Below are 16,326 nucleotides of genomic sequence, written 5' to 3' on the forward strand. Positions count from 1 at the left end.
GGCGTCCGGTTGCCTACCTACGCTACCCAGGATGACAACGAAACTTTTGAAAGTACAGGAAACGTCTCCTGATGTTTGGTTCGCGCAAGCCCCGAGTCGTCAACCACCTCGACCACCTCATGGGGCGCGCACCAGAATAGGTACTGTCTCTCGGTCGATCACCTCACCCATCCTGAGAACCTTCCTTTTGTTTCTTTTTCCCGCCCACCCCCAAATATCTTAACCGAAGACGAAAACACGTTTTGGTCGAAAGAAGAGAGAAAAAAGGTCTGGCAGGCCGCAGAGCGCGGCAAACGATTGGATGCTCGTGGTGTCGTTCGTCAGCCCGCTTCGCTGTTGATACCCAAAGGCCAAACCCAGCCACAAGGTCGGGCAGTAAATCCAGCCATTTGATGGAGAAGTCGAAAAATCTCCCAGCCGAAAAGGGCACAACGCACCAGACAGCAACGCTCCGTCATCTTTGAGTGACACCCCCGCCTGGTTCGGCCCTGGAGGTGGATCTCCCGCGCACACGGAGACTCCCTCCACCAGCCAGATTTCAGCAGCGCAGCGCAGCCCAAGGGAGCCGGCCCATCCTGTCTCATCCAGACAACTGGCAGAAGACTCAGAAAGCGTTGTGTCCCTCTGTTCTGTGGCCACACCCCCGTCGAGTACCTAGGTGTTCTAGGGCCTTCGTAGGTAATTAGTACCTAGGCCAGCGTAAGGGAAGGGGTGGCTGTCGCATTCGAGAGTTCAATGGCGGCACGAAGAAGAAAACACTGCCATCGGGGCACAACGCAGAAAACGCCCTCGCACAAGCAAAGCAGCTCTGCTGTCCGGCATCGCAACACATGGGTGTACATGAACGTCAGCGCTACGACGGTAACGGAACATCGATCTAAATGGAAGTTCAAGGTCGGGCACTTTATGCTGTGAAGAGCTTCCTTGTTGGCGCGCCGTTCACAGATTCGCAACACCCCAGAAAGCCTTGCCAGGCTCTTGACCCCCGTTCGAGGGAAAATCCATTGCAACGGTCGCGGACGGGAAGAAACGAAAGACAAGGGCTTCTCCACAGTTGGGCCTGAGTGCTTCTGGCGCTCTGACTCGAAGCGGCGACGATTGGCACCGGCGCCAACGAAAAGCACCAACACCAGAGCCCCAGGGGACCGCCCAGTTCCCAACTTTGCGGTCAAATGCTGTGTTGAAGGGGTTTCCCTGGTTTGACGCCGGTGCTGCGGATGAACCACAGCCAACAGAAGCTTCCTGGAACGAGACGAACTGGCTCGACGTCGGTCCAGCAGACTCTAGCTGAGTCCTTTCGACGGTCCTTGCTGCCACGCGGTGGAGCTTGAGGCTATTCTGTTAGCTCTAGCTTGTTTCTGATGTGGGTTGTCGCAGTTTTCCCACCCAGGAATCCCGACTCCCAGGACCCAACGAGGGCCAGAAGAAAAAAAGAAGAGTTCCCACAAGCCGGCAATCTCTGTCCTCCACCCAATTTTAGGCGATTTCGATACAGTTTGACAGGGAGAAGTGACGACAGCAAAGAAATTCCCTGTCCTCCTTGGGTCCCATGCTTCTCCAGACTCGCACACGTTCTTGACAATCACAGACCCTGGCATTTCGACTGTGCAACTTGGGAGAGACGTTGCAAAGCTGGGCAGCACCAGCAGCCCATCTTCTCGCACACCCTCTCTGTCTGCCTCTCCGTCTCTCTCTAACGTTACAGGCCTGTCCTCCGTCTCCCGCAAACCATAGTCCGTTCCAGCGCTCCCGTCCGCCTCGGATAGTCGAGAATCAAAGCCGGAGCCAAGTCTCTAGATCCATCAGAGCTCTCACAGCCATTTGCGGGCTCAGGCACACGCCCCTCCTCCTTCACTCGAGGCACTTGTAGTGCTTGCTATCATCGAGCGCTGGCCGGTCATTGGAGTGACACTGGACGAGCGGCAGAGCACCCCGGGCAACGAGAAGACCTCATCCGCTGTCAGGTCCTTTTTTTGCTGTGACCACACCCCTCCATCGGGTCGTCAAGTCCAGGGCCGCCCCCGCGATTGGCCTTTCCGTAGGCTATTTTTTCACTTGTGGTGCTGCGAATGAGTTGCTGGGCTGCGCACACACCTCGCTCGCCCTCCCCTCCCTTGGCTCCGGACTCTTCCTCTCACGGCGCAACAGTCATTACACTACAATCGCAACTGCACACACTCACGCTACCTGTCCTATCCGTACGAACGAAGTACCTTACCTGCAATGCAAAGCATAGGTCGGGTGAGGTAGGTAGGCAGGGCAGGATTAATAAGACAGCACGTTCGTCCACAGCCCGCCCACGGCCACGGTCATCCGTCGTTTTCTTGGATTATTATCGATCCCACGTTGTATACAACGAAACACAACAACAGATTCGACAAATATCATCTCTCTCTCTCCCTCGTCCGCGCTCTCCTGACGATCCATAATACCTCAACGACCCTTCCTCTCCTGACAACCCAGCCAACAACGAACAACGAACAGCGAGTAACCTGGCCTGGCCGGCCTCACACACCTAGCCAGCATCAGCACCAGCATCCGCAGCGTCTCATTTTCTCCCACACCCAATTTCACGCCCCCCTCATCCTGGTCGGATTTTCATCCCCACAAATACGGGCCCTCCCTCCATCAGATAGTGGTCGCATCCCCTTCCGCATCTCCACTGCCTTTCTCGTCCGCCCTTTATACAAAAAAGTTCCCGATTCCCACCGCAGCCAAGTTCTTCCCCCCCAGTTCACCACACCTTCGATCACTTGCTACGAACCTACGATTGCTCGCCTCTGTCGAGGCACCTTTGCCTCCTATCACCAGTCGCTCGACTACCGAGCCAACACAAACACACCATAGCCCATTACGACGATCGACACCGCTTCATCATGGCCTCCAGAAAGATTGTTGCCCACTGCGAAGACGTCGACGAGGAGACTGGCTCCATCATTCAGGGCTCCGACAAGTACGCCCGATCACACGCACCAGGAAGCCCATCAAGAGAGAAGGCAAACAGCGGCAAATCTCGCAATAAGGACAGGATGACGAGACCAATCTCCGCCTCCCCGCAATACGGCCATACCGACTCGGACGATACCGTTCACCCCGCTATCCCGGACAAGAAAGCGAGGGATAAGGCGAGACGATCTGAACAAAAAGCCGCTGATCGAGCCGCGGAGAAACTCGCCGAGAGGAACGCAAGGGACGAGGCGGCCAGAGAGCAAGGTCGTCGAGAGGAAAGACATCGTCTCAAGAAGGAGCAGGAAAAGACTGCACGCCGCGAACAAGAACGCCTCGAGAAGGAGCAGCGCGAACGAGAGGAGCGTCATGAGAAGCGCGAGCGATCCGCCGCCAAGAAGACCGCAACCCGTCCCTCCACAAAGCACGTCAACACGTCCCCCGTCGTCCATACCCAGAAGACCGCCCAAAAGCCAGATGAATACAGAAGACCACGTTTTACGGAAGAAGAATCCTCGCAGTACGGTGTACAGCAGCCGGCACAGGCACAGGGTGCGCGTCCTCGAGCTTCAAGTCGCCCTGCCAGCTACTACGGCCAAGGCTCCCGACCACCTACCTCCAATAAGCAATGGCATGCTGCGAACAACGCTTCGCCCTTCACTCCGGCCCCGAACCCCTCGCCATTTGCACCATCGATCCACGCACCGCCTTCCTCTCATGCCTCGTCGCCCTTTACTCCCGCTCCTATCCAAATTCCCATGCACCCATCACCGCATGTGCAGTCGCCGTTCGCACCCGCACCTGGCGCTTCGTACACCCAATCGCCAGGCCCCTGGGGCCCCGGAAGTGTTCCTTACCCTATGCAGGCGCCGCACCATCCGCCTCCGCCGCCGTCGAATGATTACTTCCCGCCTACCCCTGTGGCGAGCAGCCCCCGACACTCAAACCTGGCCCAACGCTTCCAACAGCGGCCTTCTTCGGCCATGGGACACCGGTCCATGTCAGCGTCTACCTTCGAGTACGACAACTACGGATACCATCCTAGCCCTGTCCAGGCCCACGCCCACCCACATGGACCCGGCCCTACCTATGAGCAAGAGAATATCCCCATTGGCAGACGGCCATCTCTCAAGGTTCGGGACAGAGACAGAGACAGCGAGATGATGCCGCCGCCGCCGTTCCCCCGCTCACGAACGACTGCCCCTCAACAGGCTTTCCGTCCACCGCCTCAGCCTCATCCCCAGCAGCGACAGATCATGTCTCAGGGCTATGACTCTGATGATTTTGATGGCGAGGAATCCATGTACCAGGAAATCGTTCCCCATGGTTACCAATATGACGACGGCGTTGTTGCCAGGCCCCGTGGTCACCGAAGGGGCTCCAGCACGTACAGCCATCGCGCATACCAGATCGAACCTGCTCCTGCTCCCGCGCCCGCCCGCAGTAGCCGCCGCCATTCATACATGGCTGGCGGCGAAAGCGGTAGCTACTCGCAGTCCAAATATGCCTCCGCCGAGGCTGCTGCTATGGCTTACCAGAACGGCGTAAGCGGCGGCGGCGGTGTGCCTTTGACTGCTGCGGCCCTCTCAAAGGCTGGGAAGAAGAGCAAGAGCAGCAGGTCCAGTGGAAGTAGCGACAGCCTCGACGAAAGCGACTTTCTACGAAGCGCCACCACGCGGACCACCCGGTCTTCTGCCATTGACGGCGACGACATCACCATCAAGGTTACGGGCCACGCCGTCCTGCGGGTTGGCAACGCCGAGATTCAGTGCCAGGATGGCGGCGAAATCAACATCAGCCAGGCAGCACGCATTGCTGGTGGTAGCGATAGGGATACCGTCTACTCCGATGAACGCCGCAGCCGCATGGACCGACCAGCTATCCGTGATCGTTCCGAAAGCCGGACCGACTCCTATGCTCGTAGCCAGGCGGACGAGTTCGAGCAGTTCCGCATTCCGTTTACCTAAATCGAATTGCAACGACAATGACGAGTTGATGAAGCGACGCACATTTGTTTTTCACTTTTTGCACGATTTCATTAGAGCGAGCGTTGTTTCTGCACCTGGAACTCAGATTGAAAGCTGTATCGATATGATTGGCTTCTTATTTTTCCATTTCTCTTTCTTCTTTGCTTCTGCAACTGCTTAGGTCGACTTTCTGGCAGCGGAAAAGTTTATACCCAAAGCAGAGGCTGTCGCGAGCTCTGCTCCTTTATCTTTCTATTTTCAAGCATCTTTATACCATCTACAGGACGAATCATGTATGTGCCGACTATGGCTGTGCGGCCCGGGTGAGACCCGCGGGCGTTTTGGATTTTGTAGGGTCGGGACACGATAATGAGTTGTGTTTTCTGGACATATGCGGAGACTTTTCCAGTCTCCTACCCCGGAAGGAGTCATGGGTGTCGTGTTTTCTTTAGCGCACGACATCCGGGCTGGACGATTTTGATAGACAACCTGTATCGGCAATCCGGGAAGTTCGCACTTCTTGTGCTTTTAGGGAGAAGGGCATTCAGCAAATTGTTACGCTTAGTTAGCTACCTTGCGCGGTTCTGTTTTCTTCTTCTCCATTTCTACTTAGAGGACATTGTTAGCAGGATACCATTGGGATGGGCTCGGCTATCCCGTCCAGAGCCACGGGCATAGGGTGCTTGTTGGGGACTACAAAAGGACGTAGTCCAGTCAAGCCCCCAGCCTTTTGGGATGGGCAGGTAAAAGGGGGGATTTTGGAACGTCAATGGGGGTTATTATGGTGTATGGTATTTGGTAGCGGATGAACTGCCCATCTCATTTCCCTATTCTAGCGGCAAGGATAAGATACCCCTAACATGGCTGAGCCGTGTAGGCCGCATATGAAATAAATATGTCGTTGGAACAACAACTCTATGGTTTGCAATGTGCTTAATTGTCTCGCGATTGTGGTGCCAGTGGACGTTGGATGATGATCTCTTGTACGTTCACGCCCCTCTTTCCATTTTAACACGGAGGACCGCCGGGGTCAATCACTTGCCCGTTCCGGGCATCCCGATGAATCGGGAGACTACACTCCAGACTGCTTCTGGAACTCTACGGACTTAGTGAATGTATTTATTTCTGCTCTCCTGAGCTCGTGCAAGACCAATAACGTCAAGGTTCGGACATTTAATTGGTGAATATGATCCCGCCCACCCCTGGGTATAAGAACGATGCTCCCGGGCTATGTTCAGCGTCTAGCTGTTGGCGCCGGGCGTTGTGATACAGATTTGAAACGGGGTGGTTTAGTCCACCTGTTGGGGAGGCCTTGGAGAGTGGTCGCTTGGAAGGCCCTGGAGGATTGGTCTGAGAAGACGGGCCATCCTCTCTTCCTTTCTTTTATGCAATGGTGATTTCTTTCAAGTTGTGGTTGGAACGGATTTTCGGAAAGTACTTTACTTCTGGATGGCCGGATATGGGATGGAGGGGGCGTAAGGGAACATGTCACTCGGCGCGTGTTGGAAATGGAAAGCGTTCGAACGGGTGTGGATACCGCGTGCGCTTCCCGCGCGGCGGGTACGGGAGAACCCAACGGTTCGAATGAAATGGCGCCCCATTGTCCGGTGTCCGTTGGTGTTCCCGTTTTTTGTGACATTTGCGGCTTTGGCTCTGGGATGGTGCCTGACGATTCACGAAAGGGGATAAGGGGGGTACATCGTTTGGCGTGATTGGGTAAGGTGAGTGAGGTGTGAGTGAGGTGAGCAAGGTGAGCAGGGTGGTTGCGGTTGCTGGGCTGCAGGTGGGTCTGTTTACTTTCGACGTCATTGGGAGGCTGGGAGAGAGCAGGCGCGACGGGGTGCTCGACATGATTTCGCCAACACAGAATACGGCCTTCGAAGGTCACATTGACTTGAACACGAAGAAGGCCAAGCTATTCGTCCGCAGTCAGTGTGTTTTCTCCATTTAACAAGGCCATTACACCTTGGAGCACTGGGCAGGCGCAGAGAAAAGTCCCGAGAGAGAGCAGGGAAGCGACCCCCAGGCAGATTCCCCCACCAACCACCTCACTTGTTCGCGCAAATCCCCCAGCCACGGCAATTTCTGGTTTCTATAGGAACAAGCCTTCCGCCACCACGCAGCTGGCCAGGCAACTTTCACCTCTTACCTTATCCGTATTCTTCACCTTTTCGACATTCCACCGGGAGAATAGAGTGTGTATCGCCCATTCTCTGACTAGAGTGGACTGCGGAAGAAGCATTCCATCTACAGCATCCACAACCACACATTCCAGTCTCAACTCCATCATCGCTGGTTCTGCCAGTAATCGTTAATCACTACCCGGATATCATACCGAAAAAGCTTTTTACCACGTACCTCGACTTCAACTGAAGTCCACCTTGCCAATCATGGCTCCGGCCGTCGTCAACGGCCTGGCGCACCAAGCCCGCTCCTTCATCGCGGGCAAACGACTCTCGAGCCTCCCCGACACAGCAGACATCACAGCCCGATCAATCGACGCGGGCTCCGTCGGGCCCCTCGCCGCTCGCTCCCTCCTCCTCGCCCGCGATAGCACGGGATACAAGGAGGACCCTCACGTCGGCGTCACCGACCCGGCCAACATCAACAATACGGCCATCTTTGTGCTGTTCGGCCTCATCGGCGCCGCCTTTGTCATCACCGGCATCTGGTTCTTCTTCTGGGCCCGCAACGGAGGCTTCTACTTCAAGGAAAACGACTGGGATGACTACAAGACCACGGTGCTCCGCCGCAGGGGTCCCAACGGCACACTCCTGTCCGGCGCCACCAAGTCGACCAAGCTCGGGGGCGGTAGCGTCTACAAGGACTACGACGACAACCAGACGAGCATCTCGGGAACTACCCTCTCCGGCATTACGGCGGGACCCAGCGACATTGGCGCCCGCGAGAAGCGCGAACGCAAGAAGGAGAAGAGACGCAGAGAAAAGGAGGCCGCGCGCCACAAGGAGAAGCCTTCGTCCCAGAATTACGACGAGGCCGGCGTGCTCATTGACGAGGAGGCCGAACGCGAGGCCAAGAAGCACCTCCGCTCCTACCGCCACGAGAAGCCCGCCCGCGTCGGCGGCCTGAACAAGGAATCTGAAGCATCCGAGTGGGACGGCTCGACGAACCCTACCGAATCCAACGTCTCGACCAGCTTGCTGTCAGGCCAGCAGACCACGCCGACGTCGACGCCCCACAAGAAGAGCGGTCACGGTGGTATCCGCAAGGTGTACAGCACGGCGGACCGCAACGAGGAGCGCGAGCGCCAGCGCATCCGTGCCGAGGCCAAGAAGCTGCAGGAGCGGGGCCGGGCTGCGGGTAGCTCGAGGCGCGACTTCAGCTTCCAGCGGGCGACCACGGTCGCCGAGGACCAGAACACGCGCGGCTACGCGCTCCCGCCGCCGAGGGAGGAGCCCGAGCCGAGTATGCCTGGCAGCTGGGCCGAGAGCGACATCACGAGCGCGCTGGAGAGCGATGTGGGGAACAAGTCGTATCACCATGTCATTCCTGGTTTGAGCAGCCAGAGCGCCGTGAGCAGCGATTATGCGGATGAGAGGCGCAAGAGGAGAAAGGAGCGTCGTCACCGCGATCACTGAGTAATGAAGGTCATGCCACGGTCATATTCATGGTCACGGTTGATGGGATATGGAAGATACGGAGCAAGTTTCGCGGAATGAGGCATGATGAGTGTTGAATTCTCATCTGAACCTCCATGGACGATGAGAGATGGATCATGGAGAAAAACAAACAAAGACACGAAATGAGATTGAGTTGCGATTGGCGAGCATATCTTGAGAAATGCGGGCGTTTTGGGATTGCTTTGTGGTAATTTCTGGTATCGGGGACTTTTGTGACCTGCGGGATGGAATGTGTTAGAGTAGCAACGCGAGCAACGCGATCATGTAGATTGATGATTAGCTGAAGGAATGAAATGAGGATTCATCAATGTTTCTTTGGTACACGATGGGGAGTTTGTGATTGTTGAAGTGTGATGTGAAGGCGTTATGCGATATGATACTGAAATGAATTAAATAGATTTTTTGATGTGAGTAATGCGATTCGCAGTTGATATCACTGTAAGTCATCGTGGTCAACTCAGAGTCTGGTTATGGATGGTTATAAATATCTAGAGTATACTGATGCTATCTTAAAATACCGGTTGCGCCAAGAAGCTCTGTATTCTAATAAGCTCGTCTTCTCTTCCATAGAAGTGACAGATGTTGAGAGTTTCTAAGCTTTGATGTCTTCTGAGTCAACATGTGGTCTTGGGTTGCCATTAAATCATGCTCTTATCTGGTTATGCATCTATAATCAGCTCCCAATTAATATAGGGGACCCTTTTCAAGCCCACGGGTTTGCGATGCTCGACCGCGTTCGTTACTAATTGGTATGCCGGATCTTCAGCGATTAAGTTTCTAGCCCCACGGTGTTCTAGGCGGGGGATTGCTGCACAACCTGAACGATGAGTTGGTGCCGGTAACTCATTGGATCCTTGCAGGCCGGAGCGATCGCGGCAGCCGCCGGCCGCTGTCGGGGCGTGGAGGGGGAGGGGCGGGGACCCTTTTTTTCGGCGGGGTGGTTGGGAGGAACGACGCCGCGGGGTATCGACGGGATGCTTTTTTTTCTTCAACCTCCTTTCTTGCTCGCGCTCCCGTTTTTCCTCTCTCCGGGGTGGACCAATTGCTTCACTTGTACCAACGCGGAAAGCACACCATTCGTCCTCGATCACTCTACAAGTTTGTTGAGAGTGTTCTGGCGATTTTGAGCAGGGGTGATTCGGAATCGGTGCCCCTCATCAGAGGCACTTTGCGCAACTCACCATCATCACCACCGAGCATACCAAACGCCGGAAAACTCAGAAACCTCACCGGCGTTCGAATCTTGGTGTGCTAGAATTGGAGAGTTCTCACGCCGTTTCTTCCGGCGCAAGGATTACGCGCAGAGGTCTGACAGGGAAGGAAATAGGGGGAAGGAAAGACAAACTAGCCAGCCATGGCGGACGACGAGCAATGGAGCGGCATGGAGAACACGGTCGACGACCCGGAGGAGACGAGGGTCATTTTCTGTGCCCTTGACTCGTTTCTGTGAGTGGTTTATGCTCTGTTTTCTCTTCCTGTTCTGCAATTGGATGAGGGGACCACTGCTATATCACGGGTGAGTTCCGCAAGGCGTTTGGGATTCTTCATCCTGACGTACCAAACGAACGGGACTCACCCTCACCCTTACTCAATTCCCATCTTCCTCACCACAACCATGATCTCGTTCCTTTCAACTCACTAACCATCCTACAGCCAATACGCAAAAGTGGCACACTTCAACGTAACCCACCTCCGCCGCCAATCCTTCTACGCCCTGCCCCAGGCGCACTGGCAGATGCTCGCCGCCCCGCCCTTCAACTTCCTCGACACCCTCGAGCGCACCGACGACGCCATCGAGTCCAACGCCGAGCTCGCCCGCGCCATCGCCCACAACGGCCTGCGCTCCTTCCACCTCGTAGACGAGAACTCGACAGAGGAGCCCAAACTTCCGGACAACTGGGTCGGCGTCGCAAAGCACGGCGACACCGACAAGGCACGCAGCACCCTCCGCCAGTTCTACCGCGACTGGTCTGCTGAAGGGGCCGAGGAGCGCAGCATATGCTACGGTCCCGTTCTTGAAGCCCTCGATCGCGAGCGCAAGGCCCGACAGTTGTCTTCTGGTACGACAACAGGCGCCAGCGCCGCTGCTACTTCCGTGGAACCCCTAAAAGTCCTCGTTCCTGGCGCGGGACTAGGCCGCCTCGTCTTCGACCTCTGCCTCAACGGCCACGACGCAGAGGGCAACGAAATCTCCTACCACCAGCTCCTCGCCTCCTCCTACATCCTAAATTGCACGAAAACCGCAGGCCAGCACAAAATCTACCCCTGGGTCCACTCCTTCTCCAACCACCGCACGCGCGAGAACCACCTCCGGAGCTGCGCCGTGCCCGACATCCACCCGGCGACGGAACTCGCGCGGGCTCAGCAGCGGTCTTCCGAAACAGGCGCGGGAATAGGCAGCATGTCAATGTGCGCCGCAGACTTCCTCTGCCTCTACTCCGACGCCGAGCACGCCTCAGCCTACGACGCCGTAGCGACCGTCTTCTTCCTCGACACGGCGCCCAACCTCATCCGCTACCTTGAGACGATCCACCACGCCCTCCGCCCCGGCGGTCTCCTCATCAATTTCGGGCCCCTGTTGTGGCATTTTGAGAATAATGCCCCCGGAAACCACGGGCGGGATACCGACGGTGACGGCGACCATGACGCGAGTAATTCGTCGGGTATCGCGGATCCGGGTAGCTTCGAGTTGAGCGATGACGAGGTCATGGCGCTTGTGGAAAAGGTGGGATTCGTGGTGGAGAGGAGGGAGACGGGGATTGCGGCGCCGTATATCCATGATGGGGAGAGTATGTTGCATACCACGTACCGCGCGAGTTTCTGGGTGGCGCGGAAGCCGTTGTAGAATCCTTTTGCTGTCTTGAACTCTCTCGATCTTTTCATTTATTGGCTCTGTTACCAATCTGTACATATTGACGGGAGGCAAGGGGTTAGCAGTGCAAGTTAACGGCATTACGGTAGCATGATAGACTCGAGGCACAGGCAAAGTGAACCCTGATGGGAGACAATTACATATTTTTGTTGAAAAAAAAAAGCAACACACCATCTACACAACCTACTGAGAAGCTTCCTTACAACTTACTAGGAGGAACATTCAACTCGCCCCTCTGCCACAACGACCCGCCATCAATAGCAATGACCTCCCCGTTAACATGCGAACCCGCCCGACTAGCAAGGTACACCACCGCGCCCGCGATATCCTCCGGCCGCCCCAACCGACCCATCGGGTTCCCCTTGCCAATCTTATCCGCGCCGCCGCCAATCTCCAACAACCCGTTGGACATCTTACTCGGGAAGAAACCAGGGGCAATGGAGTTCACCGTAATCCCTCTGGGGGCAAGCTCCAGCGCCAAATTACGACCGAGGTGCAACACAGCCGCCTTGCTGGCACTGTACCCGTACGTGCCCTGCTTGCCCAGCGTACCGACCCCCAAGCCCGCAACAGACGCCGTGATGATGACCTTTGCCGGCTCGCCGCCAGCGCTCTTATTCGCAGCCACGCTCTTCTCGAGCAGCGGGGTAAACAGCCGAATGGTGTTAAACACGCCCTTGACGTTCAAGTCCATCACCTTCGCAAACGCCTCGTCCGGGTGGGTATCAAACGCCTCGCCCCAGGTGGCGCCCGCGTTGGCGAACAGGATATCGACGCGGTCGGCGTGCTTCTTGACCTCGGCGACGAGGTGCTCCACGCCCTTGATGGACGCCGCGTCCGCGGGGATCGGGATCGCGACGGCGCCGGGCTGGAGGTTGGGCAGGGCGTTGAGGGCCTTGCATGCCTCTTCGCAGGCTTTGCCCTTGCGGGAGGAGATGAAGACTTTGGAAGCGCCGGCTTGGAGGAAGCTGTTGTTTTTTTTTCCATCGTCAGTCAAAGGTTTTCTTTTCACCAGGATTTTGTACGGATCGAAGAGGACACGCAAGAAAAGAGAAGGAAAGATCGAACGTACGCTGACGCGGCGTGCAGACCAAGACCGCGAGAGCCGCCGGTGACGACGGCGACCTTGCCCTTGAGGGAGAAGAGGGAGGGAAAGTCGTTGAGCTGTGCTTCGGCCATTGTTGATGATTTCTTCTAGGTTTCTGTGATTCAATTGATTGATTCAAAGGTTTCTAAAGGAGAAAAACAAGTTAAGAAGGCTAGAAGGTCGGAATAGAATGAAAAGTATGGGGGATGAAGAAGGTGAAAAAGGGGGCCCGGGATTGGAAATCCGTACAGCTAATCAATCGATTCCTCTCTCCCCCCAGAGTTTAGAACCGACCTTACCCCGGGCGGTGACGTTTGCGGGGGAGAAGATACCGAGCCTCGGCTGTCCCGCTAGCTCCAGTTTCCCAGACACCGGGCCCACACCGGGGAAAAGCGTGGGGTCGGGGCCGATTACTGATGCACAGCATTTTACATTTTCGCTGCCTTGGGGTCCTTCCGGTTCTCGGAATCCTAGGGGCAAAAGTGCAAAAACACCAGACAGGAATTGTAAATTCCATGTAAGGTACGGCTGCCTTGTTCCAGGACCCAGCGTCCTGGGTGTGCGGCGCAGCCCCATCGCAATTCATATGCAGGGTACTTCACAAGCATAGGTAGGCTGAGCAAGTTAGGTTGGTAATTCGATATTGAGAAATAAATAGCACATATATGAAAGTCGTGATCGTGTTGACGAGATATCCACGCGAGATGAGAGAAGAATAGACTCTAGTAATGCAATCTGACCATGGCCTGTTCCCATGCTCTCCACTGTTGTTTGAGCTTGCATCAATGCTGCTAATGCTGCCAACTCCCTGTGAATATCAATCTCATGCCAGATAAATCCAAGTAAATGTTTGATAACATGTGAATCATCATATCATAGCTTCCGCAATAATAGCGTAGTAAATGAGCCGGGTTTTCGGCAAAATAGACTGTCGTCTCATCGTGATAGAGGAGCATAGGTAGGCCTAGCTCCTCCCAAAACGTATAATTGTTAAAATGTGCTGCCATCACAAGTTGTGACAGAGACGCAAACATGTTTGCAGACAAAGCCGTCTGCTTATTTTCTTGACTTCTTCTTCGCTCGGGTCTTCTTCTCCCAGCAGTCATCGACGGCATACTCAACGTCTTCAAAGTCGTCCGGGCTGATGTAGCCGATGAAGAAGACCTTGACGTTGTGCTCGACCGTGACAAGCTTGGAGTAGTTCACGCGCGATTCTTTGGCGAGCTTTTCTCCCTCAATCGTGATCTTGGCCCGGACTGGTGGGAATCCAAGCTTTGGCTCATCGCGAAGCGGTCGATGAGGCTTGTGGCTGTAAATCATGCCGTGCTTGTGGGCTTTTACGCCCCTCTTGTTGCAAGCTTTGCCTTGGTACGTGAGGATTGGCCTGATCTGTTAGTGGAAACTTCCAGATGACAACTGAGACCGACTTACACGCAGGTGCAGTGCCCTTCATCATTTGCAATGACAATGAAGCGCCTGAAACCGATGAATACAGACCCTCCGAATTGGTCTTGAATCTGCTGTTTTTCGGATATCGTCGAGTTCCCTGCGGCGTGAGAGCCGGATGGTTCCGACCATAGAACCTTGAAGACCTATCATACTTAGTCAAGTGAAATCATAACCACGTAAAGCAACCTACCGATCCGGGCCGGAACTTGTGTGACGGTTCAACGACGTAACCTGCAAATTGTCAGAGTCGATTAATCAAGCTAGAAATGCATGATTCAACTCACGAGGGTCAAGATCTTCAGCAGATCCATGAGTGCCGCTTATGTCGAAGGATGGTGTAGGGCTTTGGCGGCCCTTTGGTGTTGCCGCACCGTCGTCCTCCTCGTACGCTGGATAAGCTGTCTGGGTAATCAGCCATGGGGATGGCATTGAGGACTATCGCCTGTTCCTTACCTGTACCATATGCGGGATCCGTCGATGACCCACCGTGACCGGAAGTCCCATACATCTCGTTGCGGTTCGACATAGCCTCTTGCACAATCGGATCATCATAGTCATCTAGATCGGCCGTTGCGTATCCAGAGTCTACCGACGTCAGCATGGTTCAGATCCCTAAGCCGAGTGCCTCACCTTGACTGTATGTAGCCGTAATTGGATCATGAGCTGTTCCATATCCCTCAGACTCGTGATATAGGCTTTCTGCCCCAGCTTGCGGAGGAGCTACTTTGAATTTGTTAGCTGCACAATTTTTCACAAGGTCAACCTCACTTACATTCTTCATCCTGTAGCCCAGTGGTGCCACCCTTCGCGCCCCAGAAAGGATCTAATGGTGGCGGGGGAGGGTCTTCAGGGGAAGGACTTCGTTCAGCGGGTGGATCTGGGGCGTAGGCTGTCTCTTTTCCCTTCCTAGATCTACCTGAGCTGCCTTGGGATGTCGCCGAAGGTTCATACATGTAGGATGGGTCTGTAGCAGGGTTAGTCCCAACTATGCGACGCTGTCACCCAACTTACCATTATGCTCGGTATCCTGTCCCTCATAACCATAACTGTGTTCGGTGGTGGGCGGCAGATCGAGGTTGTCCATGGTTTCCGTGAGTTCGTCTACTGCTCGGGGAGTGAAATCATCTTGCGGCGCCGGCGCCGGCATCGCAATATCCTGCCACTCATAGTCGTATTCGCCTTTAAACGTCAGTTGTATTCGCAATAACACGTTGATTCATGACTCACCATTGCTGTTCATGCGGTATCTGTAGTTCTTCTGGTAATCGGGATTCCACTGCCAATCACTCCACGCACTCCACGTGCTCCCACCTCTGCCACCTCCGCTCTTCGACTTGTGTTTGCTTGACCTGCTCGACTTGTGCATGATGGCATCTTGTGTCGACACTTGGAGAGGTTCGAACTTCGGCGCCGATCATGGGTGGGCCTCCGCGCAAGACCGGGTTCGGGGACGGAGACCGAGTCTTGGTGATAGTGTAAGCTTGAGGCTCAAGAAGAAAGAGACAACAGACAAGCGGACCTCGACAGGCAAGCCGGGCCTCGAGGCCTCGGGGCCACGACAGGATAAAAGAAGTGCCCGCTTAATTGGTTGAAGTAGCTGCGCGGCAACGCGTGACGTATCTTGCGAGATATGACTGGCGCAAAAGCGACAGTACTCTTGCAGGAAGGGGGGTATGAGCCTTCACAGAGCCTGCATCGTCTTGCAGGAGACTTCGAATCCTGAAGGGAAGTACTGAGGTGGAAGGTCGGTGCCAGGCTGAGAGAAAGAGTGTGAGGAAGAAGATCGGTCAACGGGAGAGCGTGAGACAGGAAACGGAAGACGGAGAACGACGAGAAGAGGGTGTGACACGGCACGGTTGCCTTTTCTTCCCGAGTTTACCCTCCCAAATGACTGCCACAGTATGGTCTATGGACCCGGGGTCGATAAGCCGAATGAATGCACTTCATTATCCATCGAGTATTTCCCACCGTAGGTACGTGGAGCAAAGTGGACAAGAAACAACAGCGGCCCCAAAGGCTCGCCTTCTCCTCTTCCAGTCCCGCGAGGTGGTCTCACAGATGGCACCCGCTTGCACACCCTGGTCTCCATTCTGTTCGTTGTATGGTGTGCAACCCAAGAGACGCCACCCCTGGCTGTATGAAGGCCCGAAGAGGTTGCTGGCCGGCGGCGGTTGGCTCGCGTGTTGATTGAAATTCTGTACCGGTACGAAGTGATTGGAAAAGAGACAAATGGAACCAGGCTGCACTTCTTCGTCCCGTTATGTTTTGGTGTGGGATGACTTCCCACCAGTAGCGACGACTGCTCGACTTGACCCCGCGCTGCCCGTGTCCACCTGCCAGTGGTGCCAGTGGTGCGCGGTGGTC

At 55.3% G+C, this 16,326-nt stretch overlaps 5 protein-coding genes across 5 annotated transcripts; 3 read left to right on the forward strand and 2 right to left on the reverse strand.

Annotated features, from left to right (window-relative positions):
* The first annotated feature begins 2,302 nt into the window (after window positions 1-2,302).
* HER10_EVM0004582 (uncharacterized protein) lies at window positions 2,303-5,821 on the forward strand. Its single transcript, XM_035474218.1, has one exon. The coding sequence runs from the start codon at window positions 2,877-2,879 to the stop codon at window positions 4,911-4,913; it is 2,037 nt and encodes a 678-aa protein (XP_035338282.1). The 5' UTR covers window positions 2,303-2,876; the 3' UTR covers window positions 4,914-5,821.
* Window positions 5,822-6,622: 801 nt separating this feature from the next.
* HER10_EVM0010440 (uncharacterized protein) lies at window positions 6,623-8,807 on the forward strand. The gene has a single exon (XM_035479900.1). It carries the CDS (start codon window positions 7,304-7,306, stop codon window positions 8,510-8,512), a length of 1,209 nt encoding a protein of 402 aa, XP_035338840.1. The 5' UTR covers window positions 6,623-7,303; the 3' UTR covers window positions 8,513-8,807.
* A 751-nt stretch (window positions 8,808-9,558) lies between these two features.
* HER10_EVM0008030 (uncharacterized protein) lies at window positions 9,559-11,482 on the forward strand. Its single transcript, XM_035477567.1, has 2 exons — window positions 9,559-10,000; window positions 10,208-11,482. Exons 1-2 carry the CDS (start codon window positions 9,909-9,911, stop codon window positions 11,397-11,399), a joined length of 1,284 nt encoding a protein of 427 aa, XP_035338613.1. The 5' UTR covers window positions 9,559-9,908; the 3' UTR covers window positions 11,400-11,482.
* A 143-nt stretch (window positions 11,483-11,625) lies between these two features.
* On the reverse strand, window positions 11,626-12,924 carry HER10_EVM0002431 (short chain dehydrogenase; the record flags this gene model as incomplete). Its single annotated transcript, XM_035472142.1, has 2 exons — window positions 12,499-12,924; window positions 11,626-12,394 (listed from the first exon to the last, which is right to left on the reverse strand). The coding sequence occupies exons 1-2, from the start codon at window positions 12,603-12,605 to the stop codon at window positions 11,626-11,628; spliced, it is 876 nt and encodes a 291-aa protein (XP_035338084.1). The 5' UTR covers window positions 12,606-12,924.
* A 201-nt stretch (window positions 12,925-13,125) lies between these two features.
* Window positions 13,126-16,218, reverse strand: HER10_EVM0008345 (uncharacterized protein). The gene is made up of 9 exons (XM_035483063.1): window positions 15,190-16,218; window positions 14,974-15,141; window positions 14,735-14,926; window positions 14,593-14,685; window positions 14,416-14,547; window positions 14,247-14,360; window positions 14,153-14,193; window positions 13,945-14,105; window positions 13,126-13,897 (listed from the first exon to the last, which is right to left on the reverse strand). The coding sequence occupies exons 1-9, from the start codon at window positions 15,326-15,328 to the stop codon at window positions 13,570-13,572; spliced, it is 1,368 nt and encodes a 455-aa protein (XP_035338649.1). The 5' UTR covers window positions 15,329-16,218; the 3' UTR covers window positions 13,126-13,569.
* Window positions 16,219-16,326: the final 108 nt, after the last annotated feature.

Source organism: Colletotrichum scovillei, assembly GCF_011075155.1.
Source record: "Colletotrichum scovillei strain TJNH1 chromosome Unknown Contig00001, whole genome shotgun sequence".
Lineage (NCBI taxonomy): Eukaryota > Fungi > Ascomycota > Sordariomycetes > Glomerellales > Glomerellaceae > Colletotrichum > Colletotrichum scovillei.